At 38.7% G+C, this 22,320-nt stretch overlaps 1 protein-coding gene across 2 annotated transcripts in view; it reads right to left on the bottom strand.

Moving 5' to 3' along the window:
* Positions 1–22,320, bottom strand: part of ZNF385D (zinc finger protein 385D) — a 315,750-nt gene that overhangs the window by 111,926 nt on the left and 181,504 nt on the right. For both annotated transcript variants that reach the window (XM_068547297.1, XM_068547298.1), the window contains exon 3: positions 19,853–19,963. In XM_068547297.1, the coding sequence (XP_068403398.1) occupies positions 19,853–19,963 (111 nt within the window). The remainder of the gene's footprint in view (positions 1–19,852; positions 19,964–22,320) is intronic.

Genomic DNA, 22,320 nt, shown 5'->3' with positions numbered 1-22,320 from the left:
TGATTGTTCGTTCATTCATTCTTGCAGCGAATGTTATGAGAATCCGTACCATGGGCTCAACTCTGGGCTAGATCTATGGCTAGAGGTGAAAAAAACAGACTCAGTCCCCGTCCTTGGTGAGCTTGGCATCATAAGGATTAAAGGAGACTGAATTTAAAAAACATCACATTCTCAGTACATGATCATTATATCTATTACTGCTCAGGACACTGTAATTATTATGACACACAGATCGACCTTGGTGCAGGTAATGAGGCTTTTAGGGGATTTCCAGATTTCCAGTTTTTTAAAAAATCAGCAAAAAAGAGCAATCTGCTTTCAGATGAAGTGTTTCTCCCATGCTGGATTGCTGTTTGAATAACCAAAGTGGATTTGCATGCACACATGTATGAATCATACGAAATTGTTAGCATTTGGCCATTTTGACCTATAAAACCAGCAATTTCATATGCCCATCCTAATACGTCAGCAGTGGGAAGGTGGGCGTGAAAAGACGTACGTGGGAAGGAGAACACAGAGCGGTGAATTTTGTACATGTTGCAAAAATCTCACTCTATTCAACATCACATTTAACTAAATATAGATTTCTGATAATTAGAGTTTAAGATATTCTTAAAAATGGAACATTTTGGCTTCCTTCTGGCTATAGCTCTGATACAAATTCTCCAAGCCTAATGAAAAATGCTTTAAAAATTAAATCATCCATATCCCATATCTGAAATGTAGGCAGCAATTGTACAAAAGTTTCTGTCAGTGGTCCATAGTACAGTACTCTGAGTAAATATTCCAAATAAAAACACTTTCAACAACTTCCAGGATCATTTTCTTCTTTAGATTTCTGTTTGTCCTTCACCAATTCATTCTAGCACATACTGAGTTCATTCAGCGCTTATTGAACACCTAAGATGGCCAGAAAGTATTCTAGGTACTGTGTATTCAAAAGCACACTTAAGGTAGTAAATCAGAGCATTTTACAGGGACAGATAGCCTATACAATTCATTATCTGGCACTCCAAAATATCCCTAACCTCTGACTTCCGAGAGTTTGTGCAGCTGGCCCCTACAGGTCCAGAAATTCGAGGGTTAAAGATCTTGTGACTCAAACCCTGAGTCTGTATTCCGTGAAGCTGGATGTAATCACTGCCATAAATTGGCCAGTTATGCATAAAGCTACAGTGACAAACAAGGCCACAAGCCATCACACTGAAATTACTGATGAACTACCAAACCTACAGTGAGTGAGAACAGGTAGCCCTCGCCCAGGACACTGCAGCTCTAAATCTTCCCAATGGACTAAGAAATAAGCACTTCCCCATTTCACATGAGTGGAGGAAGTCACTTCATCATTGGCCTGTCACATGAATTGCTGACACAAGAAACTTTTCCCCACTTAGAAAACCATAAGTACCAGGCGATCGCTTGCCAGTTGGAAAATGCCTATTTTTTTTCACCCATGCTGTCTCGTATTTGAAAATAAAGGCCAATTCTCTTTGCAGTACATTTTCGTGCACTAATCGTTTAAACTCTAGTTTGTTCCACTAATCCTCTAGCAGTAGACGTTTCATGAATCTGTCAATAGTATACACATTTATTTATAACTATAGATGTGCCTCTATTATGCATCTCTATGACTCAAAATGCCAACTGTCTGATACGTGAACAGCAATTCACTGGATACCATTTTCTAAAAATCTTAGGTCAAACCTGCATTTATTACACAAGATCTTGTGGTTTAGGATTAGAAAGTGCGAGAAAACCCAGAATCAACCTGTCAGTTACTGAGTCAAGCTACAAACTGCTCCCAGAATTAATTGATATCATCTATCTATATTTTAAAAAACAACGTAATGACTATGCATGTTCAAAGCTTTTACTGGAAGAAAGAACTGACCAAAAGCATAGAATATACATTGGCAGAGCCTAATCAACATCAATTATCTAATTGAGGAAGAATGATCAAAGTATTAGACACCTAGCAAGCCCTGCCTCAGACACATAACTTGCGATTTTGAAAAGGTACTGACTATGAAAAACATTACTCCCTTTATGCCAATATCAGATATAAGAAGGAAAAAGATGAACTCTAAATACCTACTGTGAATCTGCTGCTTTGCTTATAATACTCCCTTTAATCCTCAGAGACATATTATATTGTAGTGTTAGCATCTTTACTGTACAGGTGAGAATCTGACATTCATAGATGTTAAAAAAACTTGCACAGAATTATACAACCAATAAGCACTGAGATAGGATTAGCCGGATCCAAGTCCCTTAGACTTTCCCTTCACAAAGTTGGAGCAGATAGTAACCTGGAAAATAACTCCTTTGTCATCTGAACTTCCACAGTGGGCCAGGTGCAAAACTGACACTTGGGTCTTGGCGATTTCTCAAGGGATCATCCAAAGACTTGAACAGATTGCTCCATCCACACCCAAAGATGTTTACATCAGCAGCTTTAACATAATCCTCCCTCCATTCTCCAACTAAAGGTGGTTCAGCTCTGTCACAGAGAAGCTGGAACTAGACTCATCTTTTCTCAGCAGCAATCCCTCACGTGTTGACCGGAGAGAGAGCTGGGGTCCAGCTTTACACTCAGCCGCTCAGTCCAATAAGCACAGCTGTGCTGAGGAGACCTCTTTCTCTAAATTCTCTTGCCAAGCTGAATTTTATGATCTTCACTGGCAGAGGATCAAATGCAAACTCCTAACTTACAGCCAAGTTATTTTACAGCAGCTGTTGGAAGAACTAATTTAGAATGCAAATCTGGTCCTTAATCTACAGGAAAACTGTTGCAGTGATGGATGGCTTTTGAAGCAATAGTTCAGGAAAGACACCCCTAATGCCCTCTAGCATTACAGAAGAAGAAATATGTAGCTGCCATTTGTTTTTATTTGCTTTGGAGCAATTGCCCCTCTAGGGAGGACTTGGAGTCCTATGGAAAAAGGGTCCAGGTGTTTAAAATCTGCCTCAACTGTCTTTTCCACATACGTAAAATCGAGATCAGAAGAAAGACTTGGAGACTATGTTTCAGATGATGTCTCCTTAGGATGTAGGACTCCAAGACTTTAGGCTAAATCATCTATAGGATAAGGCAACCGGATGTAACAAGAGAGTGAAAAATCAGAAGCCATCACTGATCCTGCCTACAGAATCCTGTTACTGAAGGTTATCAGTTAAAGTTGATACAGGCTTTTTTCTTTTTATTCATTTACTTGCCAGGTAATGGTGACCTTCTAGAACACCGAATGCATGAAGCATTCATGGAACCATTCCACAGCTTTGATCGTCATGCCTTTAGTCCAACAGAATCTTAGAAAATACTCAGTCCTGGTTATGAGGAAGTTTCTTACTTTTTCCATTGAGTGACTGAAGAAACCTGAGCCTGGGAAATATCTATGAAGATCTCATCTGATGGCAGCTGTCAGGGTAAATGCAATAGAATAATGTACATTTCTACCTGTTCCTGTTTTGTTAGGCATGGAGAATGATGACTGTGGAACTTCCAATCACTTCAAAGAACTATTAGAATAAGAGTAATGGGAAATGGCTCTGAGGAGTAGAAAATTAGAAAAGGAAAGGTATATCCACATTGGGGTTTTTTGGGATTGGTCTTTCAGTTTGGCTTTGTATGTAACGGAGAAACACTTGTCGTCTAAGTAATTGAACTTTGACTAGGAGACCAGAAACTCTCGTAGCCCATGATGTGCTTCTAACTAGACACTCTCTCATGTGCTTTCTGTTCCACACGAGTCAACAAACACAAAGGAAAAAAGGTGGTGCTACGCATGCCTATTTGTGGTCCTGCTTTTCCCTGACCCCATCCCATCACTGTTACCCCGAGTTTACTTAGATACACAGCCGTCTGTATTACTGATCTACCTGAGTCTGTGGTAGAGAAGGTAGGGCTTCAATTGGGATCAGGAAAGTAGCCTGGATTCTCCACAGTCACGACAGGGAGCGTGAGCTGGATCGACTATGGTAACAAATACACCCCTCTGTTCTCCGAGGGCACTGCCAAAGCCCCTGATCATCCTAAATTTTCCTGTGACCCAACAGTGACACCTTACCTAGAAATCCAGTGCATTTTCATTTTACTATATTGCCCTAGTTGACACGTAGGAGTTTGCATAATTGGTTATCCATCTTATTTGCTTTTGCAGCACATGATGGAGGACCCCAACAATGTGTTTGGTGTCAAGATACCAAGAAAAGCCTGGATCCAGTGTGAAACTACCTAATGTCCACGGGCAGACCAAATACTGTGACGTCAGAAAATGAAGTAAGCTCACGGGAGGAAAGCTATTCATTCACCAAGGATGAACTGCGGCCAAGGTATTCTCTTGCATCTCTTCTAAGAATGTCTCCATTTCTTGTCATGGGATGTGGCTTTTTATGATTTGAGGAGGAAAGACAAATTGGGAGAGGGCTGAGATGTTACCAAGCCTGGGTGAAATAAAGTTTGGATATATATAACTGGTAAGCATCATGATATTCATTTAGTCATTAATTTATGCACCCAATAAATACGTATTAAGCACAATATATCAAGTACTGCTCTAAGTAAGTACCTAGATAAAACAGTGAACCAAACAGGCAAAAATCTTTGCCCCCCGGGCTTCCCTGGTGGCGCAGTGGTTGAGAATCTGCCTGCCAATGCAGGGAACACGGGTTCGAGCCCTGGTCTGGGAGGATCCCACATGCCGCGGAGCAACTGGGCCCGTGAGCCACAACTACTCAGCCTGCGCGTCTGGAGCCTGTGCTCCGCAACAAGAGAGGCCACGATAGTGAGAGGCCCGCGCACCGTGATGAAGAGTGGCCCCCACTTGCCGCAACTAGAGAAAGCCCTCGCACAGAAACGAAGACCCAACACAGCCATAAATAAATAATTCCCATTTAAAAAAAAAAAACTCTTTGCCCCCATAGAGCTTACAGTCTAATTGGCAGCGGACAATAAACATAATTAATTAGTAAATTAGGTAGTATACTATAAGGTAATTAGTTCTTAGGAGAAAAACCACCAGGTAAGGAGAGGCGGAATGACAGGTGTTGAAATCCAAAATATAGTAGCCAGAGTCAGCATCAAGGGGTGGTGACACTGGGTCAAAGTCTGAAGAAACAGACCACGTAGAAATCTGCGGAAAGAGTGTTCCAGGCAGAAGTTAAGAGCCCATGCAAAGGCCTAGAGGTGGGAGCGAGCCTGGTGTATTTAACACAGGATCAGGACAGGGCTGGAATTAGTTTGGGGTGAGTGAAATATTTGCCTCAGGAGAAAAAGGTAAGGGGATCTTAAAAGACTCAGTAATCAAGAAGAATGCTATTTTAATGCAACATTTTGTAAACATTAAAAAGTCCATGCAACATAAAGAAATCCAAGGTGAACAAAATATCAACATTTGAAATAGGACAGGATCTGACGCTACATGGTCCAACCTTGCCTCACTCACCCGGTTCCGATAAAAATTTATTTACGAAAACAGGCGGCCAGCCCGTGGGCCGCAGTGGTGCCATTTTGGACTCTTTCGTACTGCACTTATTTTTTATTTTTTTATTTTTTTGTACTGCATTTATTATATGTCCTGATGACTGAGCTTTTTCTCCCCCCACTTAAATTCTGCTTGTGACTCGGTTGCCTCACCCTAGACCTGGCCCTGCAAAGGAGGCCCGCGTGGCTGCAGAGGATGCAGTGGGAGCAGGTGAGGCCAGGAAGGCAGCCGGAGGCCACATTTCAGAGGCTGTGCAGCCAGTCTAAGGATTCTGCCTTTCGATCTAAATGAAATGCACCACCCCTGGAGAGTTTTTAACAGAAAAGCCACCTGATCTCAACTTTCCTTTTAAAAATGGTGAGTAAAATGAGTAGAAGCAGGGAGAATGATTAAGAGGATGTTTATAATATTCCAGATGCGAGATGAGAGATGATGGCGAGTAGGACCAGAGTGGCAGCAGGAAGGTGGTGAAAAGCAATTGGTTTCTGGATATATTTTGTTTGTTCGTTTGTTTGTTTGTTTTAGTTGAAGTGTAGTTGATTTACAATGTTGTGTGAGTGTGTGAAACTTCAGGTATACAGCAAAGTGATTCAATTACACACACATATACACGTATATATATACACACACACACACACATATATATATAGGTCTCAAGATACTGAGTAGAGTTCCCTGTGCTCTACAGGAGGTCCTTGTTGGTGATCTATTTTATATATAGTAGTGTATATCTGTTAATCCCAAACTCCTAATTTATCCCTTCCCCCTTTCCGTTTTGGTAACCAGAAGTTTGTTTTCTATGTTTGTGGGTCTATTTCTGTTTTGTACATAAGTTCACTTCTGTCATTTTTTTTTTTTTAATTTCACATATAAGCAATATCATATGTTATTTGTCTTTATCTGACTTACTTCACTTAGTGTGATCATCTCTAGGTCCATCCGTGTTGCTGCAAATGGCATGATTTCCTTCTTTTTTATGGCTGGATATATTCTGTAGGTAGACCTAACATGTTGTGTGTAGTATTGGACATAGAGTGTGAGACAGGAAGAAAGGATGATCCCAATATTTTCATCAGATGAACCAGAAAGATGGAATTGCCATTATCAGAGAAATGCTGTCTGGGCAGCAGGTTTGGGCAAGTGAACCATGGCCTTTAGTTTCTTTTTTTTTTAATTAATGAATTAATTATTTTTGGCTGCATTGGGTCTTCGTTGCTGCACGCAGGCTTTCTCTAGTTGTGGCGAGCAGGGACTACTCTTCGTTGTGGTACGTGGGCTTCTCATTGCGGTGGCTTCTTTTGTTGCGGAGCATGGGCTCTAGGTGCGTGGGCTCAGTAGTTGCGGCTCGTGGGCTTAGTAGTTGTGGTTTGCGGGCTCTAGAGCACAAGCTCAGTAGTTGTGGTGTGCAGGCTTCAGTAGTTGTGGCATGTGGGCTCAGTAGTTGTGGCTCGCGGGCTCTAGAGTGCAGGCTCAGTAGTTGTGGCGCACGGGCTTAGTTGCTCCACGGCATGTGGGATCTTCCCGGACCAGGGCTCGAACCCGCATCCCCTGCATCGGCAGGCAGATTCTTAACCTCTGCGCTACCAGGGAAGCCCCTGGCCTTTAGCTTTGAACATTTTAGATTTGCAGTATCTACTTGCTTATCAAGTGACCACACTGAGTGGTCACTTGATACGGGAGTTGATACGGGAGTATGAAGTGGAGGAAGAGATTTCAGCTGGAGATATAAATGTGGACATCACCTTAAAATCTATATAGACAACTTACTCTCCTCCTTCACCTCCAGATACTGAAGCCATTATTCTGTGAACTAGAATTAAGAAAGCTTTTGTAGAGAATACATGTCTTCACGAGGTAGGACTATGTTAACTTTCATTCTTTCGAGGTTTTCCATTGGCCTAGGAATTTGTTTAAAAACAGAAGAAACTGGATTCTCTACATGAAAGACCTATGGTCAAATCTGTTTCCACGGAGTTTTAAGTCCTAGCATTTTCTCAATTTAAAGATTGGCAACATGTTTCAAGTTAGAGGAAATGACAGGGTCAAAATGTTAGTAACAGGATCCCACCAAAACGTGTCACTTCCCAAAATCTGAATCACATTTTCTACCAACAGGTAAAGTCCTAACAGAATTACAATGTAAGTAAACATCTCCACCGGGGAAAAACTGGAGAGAGAACGGGGCGGGGGGAAAAGAGAGAGAGAGAGAGAAAGAGAGACAGAGAAACTCTTCCCTGAATTATTTTTTTAAAATAAAGATCAGTCATTTCAAATCAGTCTGCAATAAATGGTAATACATTTTCTAGACAATCTGAGTGTTTTATGAGTATACAAACTTGGCCACTTATGTTGGGCTGATTTGCAAAGTTAGGCATTAGGTCATATACTGTGGCTACTGTTTAAAAGTATAAAAATCATATGGCTGGCTAAGATGACAAGTTTCTTGTGGCAAACTATTTGACTAGACTCTCTGGGCCAAGAAGAGATGAACTATAGTATTTTGACTCTTCATAAAAATATCCAGTCTGCTGACTGCCAATAAGGAGAAGCAAGAGTGGGTGCAGCAAAATATTATGTTAATTGTTAAACCTGCATAATGACAAAGCACCCCTTGACAAAACTGATCGGCTCCCATCCTGGAAAGATTTGAGACCACAGATATAGCAGAGAACGAGTTTGAGCTTTCGGCTCAGATTTTCGAAACCAAATCCCATTCAGTGTTGCGTGGTTTTTATGTTTCTACATGGGTTGCTGTCTCATTTATTGATGCCATTTGCCCTTGTTTTGTTTCATAGATTAAAGTAGGAACCAATAATATCTAAATGCCGGCATCAAATGAAAACAGCAGTCTCTCTTTGTTGTCTTATTTCACTCAGAAATAGAAATTTATACTATCTCGTAATAACCTATAATGGAATAGAATGTAAAAAAGAAATATATATATGTGTAACTGAATCACTTTGCTGTACACCTGAAACTAACACAACATTGTAAATCAACTATATTTCAATAAAAATTTAAAAGAAAAACAAAAAAGATTCCCAACAAAAAATAAAATAATACATTAAAAAACAGAAATATATCATTATCCTAGGAAGTCCAGCCATAGAAGAAATTTTAGTTTTTGCAAATTCAACCTTTTGATAAAGAGGCATGATTTCTAATTAAATCCGTATTATTCTGTACTTCCATATTCTATTCAGTTTTCTTTATAATTGTGTACTCTAAAAGTTAAATATCTCTTATGCTTTTCTAAATTACTGTTCTGGATTTTATAAAGTAATAAAAATACAACAAAATACAAGAAATAGAAAGAGTGTCTTTGTGGAATACACAAAGGATATATTAAATGTTTATTTAATCAGACACTTATTTTCAATACTTTATGAAATCAATAAGTATTTTACCATGGAAACATTGCTCTAGTACTACTCTGAAAATGCTACTGTTTTGAGAAATATGAGTTGGATTAGATAAATAAAAATTCCTTTTACTGCATATAACAAATATTACAATAGAGAACAGACTTGTGGTTGCCAAGGGGGAGGGGTTAGGGGAGGGATGGATTGGGAGTTTGGGATTAGCAGATGCAAGCGATTACAGAATGGATAAACAACAAGGTCCTACTGTACAGCACAGGGAACTATATTCAATATCCTGAGGTAAACCATAATGGAAAAGAATATTAAAACACATATATATATAATATATATATATACATGAATAACTGAATCACTCTGCTGTAAGCACAAATTAACAGTACATTGTAAATCAACTATACTTTACTAAAAAAATATATATTACAGACACAGCTAAGAGTAATGGTGACGCTGAGCAACTGATTTAAAAACATTGACTTCTCAATGTCTTTTTAAACCATGAAGACAGCTAGTTAGTGTTACTTAAAATAAATTGAAAATTAAAGATAAATATTCTCTAGCCCAAGCCAAAACATAAAACCAAAAAATCTAACTTAGGAAACCATTGCAAATCAACAAAATTAGACTTGCAAACATTCTAGTAAAACATGTGCTAAACTATTTTTTTACAGCAGCACTGAATATTCATTGAATTATCATTCATATGATTTTAATTTCTACCATAACTGCATTAAGAATGGGAAAACGTCAATACGAAAATAAGGAAACAATAGATCATAAACTACTCTTTGAAATGAAAAAGGCAAAAGCACGATACTAAGAACAATATAGTAAAAATTATCAACCAGACTTTGAGCACTATTTTGGAAGCATCTTCTATATGATGGAGCAGATTGAGTCAAAGATAGGCAAGACAACTCAATGAGACCCAAATGTAAACGATAAAACCATGGACAAAAGCCTTGAAGGAAAACGCTTTTCCCTTGGAGGGATGATTTGTACTGACCTCCAGGTGTAATATTATGTGCACTGGTGAGCTGATCAACAGAACAGAACTTCTAGCCAGCTGTAATCAAGAGTGATTGATGGCTGGGACAAAACAGTTGATTACCATGACAAGTTTGCTGATGTAGAGAAAATAAGCCTCTGCTTGGGAAATGGATAATACCTGCTCAGAGACTACCTCCTGAAACCTTATTATATAGGAATCTAAGAGAAGGCTTAAAGGTGTATGAACGGACCTGATATCCCAATAAACCTGATAAGAATAAATTTGCCATGCATCCATCTTCAGAGACTTCTAGGTACAGAATTTAAAAGTACGTGCAGGCCCAATAAAAAGTAAACCGCATACTCTCAGTGTTATGTGTGTGATTCTTTCTCTCTCCGCCTCTCAAAGTATGCCTGTGAATCACACGTGGACACAGAAAATTAAACTTTCACAGCCCTCCACAGTTCCCTCCGCACAAGGAATGGGTTCCCCAAAGGACTGCAACCTTTACCGCTTTCAGATTCAATTTAAATCAAAACATAGATTTGGATGGAGACAACGGATCCCACAGGCAGTGTTTTGCATTGAAAATGAGGTTTGGCAGGCTTGAAAAAGGTGAATCCGGGCCAGGATGCAGGGTGTAAGTACAGTGTTCTAAAATAGTACAGTAGCTAGATTATGCAGAGATCCATAGACTATGAATAAATGTACCCCTCTTTTCAAGTTCTGGTTTTAACGTCATACTCTAGTAATGCAACCTAAATGTAGTGTGCAATTCATAGCATGCCTGGCACAATGTCATTCTCCTTAAATCCATGATAAAACCAAACAGCCACTCCTCAATGAGTCATCCTAAGAAACGTAGTGGGAAGAAGGTAAAATGAATGGGTAGGTTCATTTCACCTATAGAGAGATCTGTGGCCATGGGGATACTTGAGAAAATATATTTCATCACAATTACTCTAGCTAATTAATACAGAGAATAGGACTCAGCAGAAGAGATAACAACAAATAGCAACTGTAAAAGGAAAGAAAGGATATAAAGACCGTAAAACCCAAAATGACTTAAGAACAAAGTCATAGGAATTACCTTTCTCTCCAATTCCTTTGCTCCTCTGCCCCTCTACTGTCCTAAGTTTCCAGGGCTATGGCGAAACTGGTGATTTATGAAATGCTGAAATAAATTATGGTGAAATGTAATAAGAAGGGCAAGGGGCCTGATAAACAGTGACTACAATGAATGCAAAGGGATGAACAAATTTGATTTTTGAGACTTTCTATTAGTGGTGATGATTAATGCAGTTGCTACTTTTAGTTTCTATAAGCTCATTAGTGCCTATGAATATGTTGAGAAATGTATATGGTTGTAGGAAGAGATACAAAACAACTGATGACATTTATATGAGATATGTACGTCAAGCGATTTATGGGCAACTGGGCTACATCAAGGATTTTATTCCATGGCTAACAAAGACTTCATCAGTCACAAAGTGATGAAGTGGCTGGTGTACTCCAAAATCTTCAGGGTATAATCATAAAGTTAAAATGGGGGAATTTGGACTATACTGATATTTTTGCAAATAACCTGAAATTCAGAGATTGCTACAAGGCAAGCTTTCCAAATCACAAGAACCAGCTTCTAGGCTGTGCTCAAATCTAATTCCACTTATTCATTTCCTCTTCAAGTCATGTGAATGTCCATTTCTCAGGTTTTAGGGAAGTAGTTGCTTAGGATACGAATCCTGCTTTGTAGAGGGATCAGGCACTGGCAAAAACGCAACCTAAAATTCCATTTTTTATCAAAATGTAGAAGTTTATTCTAAATGCTCTTAGTGAAGCTGAAACTTAGACCATCTTAGAGAATCCCGTTTCTACCTTCATTTTCTTGTTATGGCGATTAAAAAAAATGTTTCTGGTCTTAAGCACTTCATCCATTTATTTATTCAACCTTTATTGATTGACACCTAAGACTTGTAGAGCTTTCCTAACATTAACAGGTTTCTTGTCTCATCTTTGGGGACACGTGGACAATTTTAGTTGATTTAATTGGAATCATACCTCTTGCTCACCACGTTCAACCCTCCCCATCACATTCTGCCCTTTGATGCTTTGCGCATGCTTAACCCTCTTCTCAAACTCTGCATTCAATAGGTGGCATTTGATGAAACGGACTCAGCGGAGATTATCTACTGCCCCCCTGCCCCGCCCCCTTCAAAACTTACTACAATAGCGCTGCCTTTGAGGCGTTCTCAATTTTGAAATATGTTTCTAGGTTCTAGCGATCTATACTACTGGCAGTCTAGCAAGGAGTTGACTACTGGTATCAACCTTAACTTCTACATTGTGTGTAGAACTGAAGTGACCAGTTGTCCTAGCTGAAAACTGTCAGCTGATACCAATGCAAGTCTCGAAATTAATTTCCCTTAGGGAAGGTCACGTGATACATTAAGTAAAAACACTAAGTTGGGACTTAGGATCCTGGTTTTCAGTCCTCTTATCTGTTTCAACAGCTTTGAGACCTTGAAAAAGTCAACTCAATATTCTGGCCTTTGGTTTTTCCAACTGTACAATCTATAAAATGGACAGAATGATTTCTTATACTTCTCTAAGTCCTAACTTACAACAATTCTCTGAGGCGCTCCCAGTATTCCATAGAAATACAAATATCTCTTTGATTATTGGAGGTTATTGCACACATCTACTTGTCATAGATAAAATCAACTTTCTCTTTCTATACTTTCAAAGTCAAATTTTCCATGTCTAGGAGAATTTGATAGAAAAGTGAATTTTATTAATTTGTTTTTCCTTGTTTATCAAGAAAAGAAGTCCAGAGAAATATGGACCCTTTCATAACGATTTCTCTTTTTTCTCAGTCCCTTACCCTTCATTCCACCCACAGATGAAACTCTGGAATATCAAAGTTGATTCAGAGTCCCGAAATGACCCAATATTGAAGATTTATTTTTAAAAGGTTGCCAAAGAAACACACTGCTTAAATAGATTCCCGTGCTGTTGACTGGCTCATTTTCTCCTGAAATCTCGAACAGCCAGACTCAATATCTCTTGTTTGGTCTTTCTGTTCAAGTTTTGCTTTTTGAGAATTTCTGACAGAGCCTCGGGCTCTATTCAAGAAGTAGAAGCCAGTGAAACTGAGGGATGAAATGGCCCAAACGCACACTCAGAGCCAGCCCTTCACACAGGGACGACCTGGCAGCCCAACTCAAGCTCATCAGGTCCCAGATATATCTCCTCTGGCAGGGAAGCTGAATGGCCCTGTCCTAGAACTGTTTTTGAAGAAGAAAAAGCACCCAGTGGGAAAGCCACGATGTTCAGGCCAACGCTCTAAATAGCTCTGTGAGTCCTGGAGACACGGAAGGGACACACTCTTATGAAAGAGCTGTTTCAAAGCTGCCTGAAAATTTAATTTATAACTGGGTTTCTCTGAAGATCCTTTGGGACTTAGCAGCAGCAGCAATAGACTTAAAGAGGTTGAGAGTTTTTAATAAATGCAGCTTTGCCAGGGACAAGTGGTTCCTGCCATTTTTAAAAGGTAAAAAAGGTAAAGATTTACCAGGAGTGGGCACCTCAGATCTTAACACAAAGATACACTAAGATGCTTTCAACTTATAGATCCCTATAAGTACTTTTTTTTTTTTAAAGAGAGATATTTTCAAACTTCTGTATTTCTTAAGAAGTAATTTAACATTTGAAGAATGAAACAATTGTAACTTCATTTTTAGCCAACAAAGTAAAAATGACCTTTCTGTTTCATTCACTATAGAATTTATAATCCAGTTGTTTACATGTTGTAGTTTATAATCCTTACAGCATGGCTGTAAGGAATGGCTAGTCATTTTAAATGAGATGATTGTGGAACCTGTAAGTTCAATGAAGAGCCCAAGGACACACAGCCAATTAAGAGAAGACAAACCTAGACGACAGGATGTCAAATTCCTGATCGGATGTTTTCCCTACCATTGCACTTGGCTTCTCTGGATGCTGTTTTCAGGTTTGGGGTTTGATGTGTATCCCCCATGCATAGATCTGTATTAACCTTTCTCCTAGGATATGCAATAAAATGCTAAAATCTGAATGAGACAAAAATAATATCTATGAACTTTCCTGGGCGTGTCTCAGACTGAAGACACTGCCAGAAAGAGGCAAGAAATACTTAGAAAAGTGCAACTGAGATCTTCAAAATATAATTTTTAATTTGGGATAAAACATGCAGTTTGAAAACCATAATAGGATAGCAGATGCAACCACACTTTTTCCTTTAAAAAACTTAAGCATGCTCACAGAGGAAATTTGGAGAATAAAGTAGGAAGTAAAAGAATAGTTCTTCAACTCCAATACAACCACCATTAGTTTTTGTTTTTCTCTCCATCTAGGCAGCATTTCCTTTAAATATCAGCCTCCACAAATAATATTGATTTAAATATTTTAAAAATGTGTCTTAAGATATGACGTTAACGAATGTGTAATTATCTAAGTTTGGTCATTTGGTAGGAAGAAATATTCCTATCAGCGTCTTCATCATTATATCGCCACATTTGGTAATGGAAGTTTTGACAGAGATATGAATTAAATTCAGATTTATTGCTTTGTTTCACTACATATCTGGTTTCTAAAGTGCAGAACAACAATGATTTCTATTTTATAATACCATTGGAAAATGTAAATATCAATTATATTGGTGATAATCCCAAGGATTCCCTTTGGAGGGGTCTGAGATCTGTAATTAATGTTATCTTCTTTCTCTCTTTTTGTTTTTTTATAAATTTACTTATTTTATTCATTTATTTTTGTCTGTGTTGGGTCTTCGTTGCTCTGTGAGGGCTTTCTCTACGTGCGGTGAGCCGGGGCTACTCTTCATTGTGGTGTGCGGGCTTCTCATTGCGGTGGCTTCTCTTGTTGCGGAGCGCGGGCTCTAGGCGTGTGGGCCTCAGTAGTTGTGGCACGTGGGCTCAGTAGTTGTGCCTCGCGGGCTACAGAGCGCAGGCTCAGTAGCTGTGGCGCGTGGGCTTAGTTGCTCCGTGGCATGTGGGATCTTCCCAGAACAGGGCTCGAACCCGTGTCCCCTGCATTGGCAGGTGGATTCTTAACCACTGCGCCACCAGGGAAGCCCTAATGTTATCTTCTAATGAGGTTGCTTTTCCTCTGGTTCATAACAGTCCCCTGAAGTAATTCATGCTTGGCCATCCTGAGTCATAAAGGATTGGTTGTTACTGTATTATAGTTCGGTAGTTTGCATTTATATTTAAATTTTCACCATGTTTATGACTGGACTGTGTGAGTGAACAGGAGTGATGCCGTTTGGGAGGACTCGTCAGTCATTGTGGCGGAGCCTAGCCCGCAGTGAGGGTGACCTCCACAGCAGCTCTGACTGCCCTGGGTTAGTTCCATGGGGGAAGGAGCCCTCAGGCTTTCTCTCTGGGACAGCCGGACTGGGCAGGAAACACACAGGATGCCATCCATGCCATTGTTGTAGCAGCTGCTGGATCTCCGGATGGACTTGTTGCCCTACCCGGACCAGGTGAAGCAGAAACAGCCTGGAAGTGGGCACCGACCCTGAGTGGCTAGCCTCTGGCTAAGTGGCCTGGTATAAGCCTCCTACACTCTCTCTACACTCCAGTTTCCACTGTGAAATTAGCAAAAGTTTCCTTCCGTCTTTAACATATCATGAGATGTTCTTTTGGCGATATTAACCAGAGTGATGATCAGATACCGCAATTTTAGGATCCCTCAGTTTTGGGGCCTGAGATCTTACTTCCCATTCTATAAACAGTCATTGAGTAATTAATCATTTTCTACCTCACTTAATAATCTTACATCTGTGCTGGCCTTGCTGTTAAGTTGTCTTTCAAAGGCACACTTACTAACTGGTCCAGGCCAATGGTAATTTATGCTGATTTTAAGATGCTGATAAAATAATTGGACAAATTACAACCTTTCATTCTTTAATTGGAAGCTTTCTGCATAACCTCATGTGTGTTTCACATAAATGTCAAAAAGAATTTTTTTTTTTCCCAAAGAAAAAGCCTGCACCAGGAGAAGGCAATCTGATTTAAAGTGCATACAATATAATGTGCCACTTAGAAAGATATCTGCAGGGCTAAAAATGGAAAATGTACTGTACAGGAAACAGGTATGGCATAACACCAAACGATAGACTTTATAATACTGAGGGTTAAAAAATAAATAAAAGCTTAGAGGGAAAGGAAATTGAATTTTCATGATGCAGAGATGAAAAGAACTAGAAGCTATTATTTTCATTGGAAGGGGAAGAAGCTTTGAAATGTAAAAAGGTTCACAAGGTAAAAATACATTCCTATGTGACAGAGGATTCAACCAAGCATACAGGTGAATTACAGTGTTACTTTTCCAGATTCTAGGTTTAAGAATGGAAACAGCAAGATAAATTCCAGATTTACCTGGAAACAGCAAACAGGCAGTTGTATTGGGATTTAAAGCTTTTTGGGAATAAAATGCTCGATATCTATATCTATACATCTATATAAATATATATATACATATATATATACACATACATATGAATGTATTTTCTTTTTTTATATATGAATGAATGAATGATAAATCCAATTGATCTTGGCATTCAGTACTAAATATTTCATGAAGTTAGTATTTATAGATATGACCAGTCAGTAAATAAACAAATCTTATATTTTCAGCACATTAGTTCCCCTTTATTGACATAATAATGTTACGGAGATATTTAAAGTCTCTAAAGGAGTTTCTACTCCTGTACTTCAATTTTGCAATAATTATATTTTGTTTGTAAATCACAGTTAATATGTTGCTATGTCATTTATAAACTCAATAACATTGGGTCTTCCTATTAAAAAAAAACTGCAATTTAAAAAACTTGCACTGCATAGTGAATTTATATTCAAGGTTCAAGGCAAGGAAAAATGTAAGGGCACTGAATTCATGTGTCCAGTTTATACAGACCAAAGATTTGGACTGGGTAATTATCTGATAAATTCAAGTGGTCATGAAATTCAGTTCAAATCTAAGTCAAACATCCACATGGGTATCTATGGTAGGCAGGACAATGATGTTTAAGTCCTAATCCCTGGAAAGGATGGATATGTTACATTACGTGGCGTGACAAAGGAGATTAAATTAGCAGATGAAAGTAGGTTGCTAAACAGCTAAATTTAAAATAGAAAAGTTATTCTGGATTATCCAGGTGGGTCCATGGTGATCACAAAGGTCCTTCAATGTGGAAGAGGGAGGCAAAAGAGTGAGAGAGTAACTCCACATGCAAAGAACTCAACTGGCCTTGTTGCCTTGAGGATGGGAGGGGGTCGCGAGCCAAGAGGGCAGCTTCTAGAAGCTAGAAAAGAAAGGCAAGGGGACTTCCCTGGTGGTCCAGTGGTTAAGACTCCACACTCCCAATGCAGGGGGTCCGGGTTTGATCCCTGGTCAGGGAACTAAGATTCCGCATGCCGCAACTAAAGATCCCACGTGCCGCAACTAAGACCCAGCACAGCCAAATAAATAAAAAATAAATAAATATTAGAAAAAAACAAAGAAGGGCAAGGAACTGAAATCTCCCCCAGAGCCCCTGAAGGAACATCACCCTGCTAACACCTTGCTTTCAGCCACGTGAGACCCATTTCTGACTTCTCACCTCCAGAACTATAAACTAATAGAGCTGTGTTGTCTTAAACCACCAAATTTGTGGTAATCTGTTACAGCAACAATAAAAGATTAACACAGTAACCATCTAATGAGTGGTCAAGCCTGCAATTGTTTAATTATGACGGAGACTGATTCTTATCCATTCTCCAAATACTCTGGCCATTTTCCTGTTAGAGAAACCTGAGAGCAAAGTTGTAAGAATGAGAAGCAATTTCCCTAATAAATACATATTGATTCCTATATCACTTTGAAAATTCATTAGCAAATGAATACAAATACATTTTTATTCTCTTACTAAGAAGTAAAATAAGATTACGTTTTAGAAAAATATGCAAATCTTCATTTTACATTATGTTCTTTATGTTAATAATCATATATGGAAACATAGCGTGTTTCCTAAAGCACACCTGACAGTATATTTAAAGTTTTTAAATATGACTTTGATATCCATCTACAGAATTAGTAGAAACACCTGCCAAAAAAGAAAGACCAATTGTGTCTTGAAGTGGTGAGTTACCCATCACTGGGGATAATCAACCCAGAGACCTAGTCTAGATATAGCAAATGGTTTTCTTATATTTAGTGGGAGAGTGGGTTCAATGAGCTTGAAGTCTCTTTCCGGCTTCCAGTTTACAGGAAGTTTTCTTAATATAGAGAAAAACATTAGCACTGAAATTGTTGGCAGAAGGGTTGCTATTTGAAACAGCCCCTATTAGACATAAGGAGCGGGAAACAGGGCTCCTCAGAGACTTTTGCAACATTACCTGATCAGTACCAAAGTGAAATATCAATACGATTTAAGAAGAAAAGGAATAAAGAAGGACACACTTAACAATCATGGAACTATATGATTGTTTGCTGAGTATTTAAAAATGATCAAAATTGCAACTGTTGAGTTCAGAACTCTTATTTGCAAGTCAGGAAAACTGTTTTTTTTTTTTACACCAGCTGGAAGAGGTTACTATATAACATTCATCACTTGAAATATTTTTTAATAAATTAAACTATAGTAATTTTCTTAGAATTCAAATCAAATCAAGGTGCTCAGTATTCAAAAACAAACAACAAAACAAAACAAAAAAACAAAAGACAACCCTTCAAATAAAATGCTGAATGTTTAGTGTATTCTTTTTACAGCAGCAAATGCCATTCAGGTGCTATGCAGGCAATCTCTTCGTCTTTTTAAGCCAACAGAAGGAATGTTATAAAATTACCTGATGATTATACTAGTAGGTATGAGTTCATAAGACAGTAGCAATCCTTATACCAATGAAATGCTCTCACAGAAGGAAAAAGCCACTTTATTTATGCCCCATCTATTTCCTGTGCCTGATTATCTCATATGAAACCCTTATCACCAGATCAGCTAAGGGACACACTTGCCTAGGGTGATTAAACACTTGGAAGGCCTAACATTCTCCAGAATCCAGAGCTGTTTGGTCATCTCCATACAGCATATCCATTTAGGGCAAGATCATGGCACCCTGGAAGGGCCACTTTGATAGATGGGGTCCTCTGTTTACCAAGAGTGTCAACAAGATGTTCAATTTTTATTCCTTCCAAACCAACGTTCCTTTTGTTTTCTGTATCTCAGGACCGACTCCATTCCAAAGTAGGTTGGGGACGGGCGGCAGTTTTTTTCATATTGACCACAAGCAAAATTAGCTTCTGTGATGAATCCAGAGTCCACACTTTCCCTTAGAAGAGGTATAAAAGTTGAGGATCCCTCTCTGTGAATAACTTGCGAAGTGTCAGGTCTACACTGTCTTGCTCCTGTCATGTTTCTCCACTTAACTTTTACTCATTAGGGGCTGGGGTCCTTTGAGGTCTTCAGAACCCCCTGTTAAAATGCTAATACTTCTAGGTCAGTAACCGGAGGTCTCTAACACAAATACAATTAAAGACACCAGAGATCTGCAATTGGGGACCATCAGGGCAGGAGAAGAGAAGTTACAAAGCCAAAATCTTGGCTTTGAAATATAATCTGGGACCTACCTTATTTCAGAGGTGTGATTTACTGAAAGCCTCGTTAGTCCTAAATTTTTACTATTCCCCAAAGGCAAAGTGTGTTATCTAAATTTAGCATTCCCAAGAGACTAAAAAATACCATTAAAGTGCAAGTATACCAGTTTGTTTAGGTGTGATTTTTTTATAGAAAACAACCAAACATAATATAAAAGTCCAAAATTAAAGCACATAAGGAGTTAAAATGTTATCTTTGAATTTTGACATGCTCAGTTATTGGAGAAAAATGTTTAAGAAATCTCTTCTGCAAGATTAGAACAGCAGAATACATTTTTTTTTCAGTGAATACTAAATGATAAACTTACATCAGAATTAAATCTCAACTGGCAAATGTTGCACGATATGATTTGCTTTCTTCGATGAGGAAGAGGAACCCCGAAAGTATGATTTATTACAGCTTTCTGAATCGGGTCCATCTGTAATGAGAAAAAAAATACAACAAATAGAAATAAAGCTTGTCAGTTCCATTGGAATGTTGCCTATTTCATTAAAGAACCAATCTGTACAGCTTCAATCTACTGCTTACATTATAAAGAACATTTTTATTCTAAGAAACGGCATTTCTACTTTCTTGAAAAATAGACAACAATGAGCCTGAAGCACAGTACGATAAGGAAATGATAAATGTACCCATTAGAGTCTGCAGGCTAAACCGTTTTTCTCATTTAGGATCAACAATTGTCTCAGTTTGATAATCCTCAAATACAATTAAAGGTTTATCAAAACTCAAGTTATTGTGAATGCCAGAAACCTTACACAGAAGTTAGTCTATGCCATTGCCCCAAACGGACTTCAAAATAGACTTAGTCAGACGAGCAGCTAAGAAAATAACTTAAGCCCCATTATGGATAATTAACCTTATGCTATGTTTGGTATCTTTCTGCCTTAAGAGTACAGTATAGATTTCCTCTGCTATCTGAAAGTAGAAGCCACTACCGTAGGACACATCTTGCTAACGGCTGCACAGTGTAAATCTAGATAAAGCACAAATGCGCACAGATACAGTTCAAAGCCGTGGCGGCTGGATGCTGAGTGTAGTTGCCTGGGGATGGGATGGAGCTTAGAGACGCCAGCCTTGCTGCTCAGGGTTCATGCTGCCTCTGTAAGAGCTGCTGCAAAACAAAGGCTGAACATCACTTTCGCTGTTTGCCTTTTTGCGTAAAAATGAAAATCCTCTTTGGATTTCCTTTGGTTAGCAAAAACAGGTACTAATACAGGTCTTTGGTCAAAGTGAGGTGACATAAAGAGAATTTTGGAAAAGCAAGGGTTACCTGTACACAAATCCTGCTTTCTAAGTATTCAAACATGGAGCTATGGATTCTTTCAACAATCATTTACTGATCACCTAATACATACTGCTATCCTATGGACTTACTGCTTGAGGTTCAGAGAGTTTGGGCCAGAAGTCAGTTACTTCTCTTCATCCCATTCCCAGGACAGGACAAGGGACACCCAAAACATAATGTCAGCAACCTAGCTCTGATAAAATTTCATGTCTCCTCACCAAGCTTTGTCCCAGGGTCCGCATCAGTGATTCCCAACTGATAGAGTCAGATACAAATTTTGATCTGCTTCTTAATACTTGTGCTACCTCTTTGCTCATCTGCATCTATCTCTTAAGGTTGTGATGAAGTTTAAACATAATGATTCTTGAAATTACTTAGCACAGTACAGGGCCAGGCACATTAAGAAGTCAATAAGTGGTGCTGGGAAAACTGGACAGCTATATGTAAAAGAATGAAATTAGAATGCTCCCTCACACCGTACACAAAAATCAACTCAAAAATGGATTAAAGACCTAAATATAAGTCCAGACACTATAAAACTCTTAGAGAAAAACAAAGGTAGAACACTCTTTGGCATAAATCACAGCAAGATCTTTTTTGACCCACCTCCTAGAGTAATGAACATAAAAACAAAAACAAACAAGTGGGACCTAATTAAACTTAAAAGCTTTTGCACAGCAAAGGAAACCATAAACAAGAATAAAAGACAACCCTCAGAATGGGAGAAAATATTTTCAAATGAAGCAACTGATAAAAGATTAATCTCCAAAATATACAAACAGCTCATGCGGCTCAGTATCAAAAAACCAAACAACCCAATCCAAAAATGGGTGGAAGACCTAAATAGACATTTCTCCAAAGACATACAGATGGCCAACAAACACATGTAAAGATGCTCAACATCATTAATTATTGGAGAAATGCCAATCAAAACTACAATGAGGTATCACTTCACACCAGTCAGCATGGCCATCATCAAAAAATCTACAAACAGCAAATGCTGGAGAGGGTGTGGAGAACAGGGAACCCGCATACACTGTTGATGTGAATATAAATTGATACCACCATTATGGAGAACAGCATGCAGGTTCCTTAGAAAACCAAAAATAGAACTACCATATGACCCAGCAATCCCACTACTGGGCATATACCCAGAGAAAACGATAATTCAAAAAGACACATGCACCCCAGTGTTCATTGCAGCACTATTTACAATAGCTAGGACATGGAAGCAACCTAAATGTCCATCAACAGAGGAATGGATAAAGATGTGGTGTATATATACAATGGAATACTACTCAGCCATGAAAAGTAACGAAATTGGGTCATTTGTTGAGACGTGGATGGACCTAGAGACGGTCATGCAGAGTGAAGTCAGAAAGAAAAAAACAAATATCGTATATTAACACATATATGTGGACTCTCAAATGGTATAGATGATCTTATTTGCAAAACAGAAGTAGAGACACAGAGGTAGAGAACAAATG

The sequence above is a fragment of the Eschrichtius robustus genome, chromosome 6 (genome assembly GCF_028021215.1).
Source record: "Eschrichtius robustus isolate mEscRob2 chromosome 6, mEscRob2.pri, whole genome shotgun sequence".
Classification (NCBI taxonomy): domain Eukaryota; kingdom Metazoa; phylum Chordata; class Mammalia; order Artiodactyla; family Eschrichtiidae; genus Eschrichtius; species Eschrichtius robustus.
The sequence above is the reverse complement of the archived record's forward strand: the minus strand, read 5'-3'. Positions and strand labels throughout refer to the sequence as shown.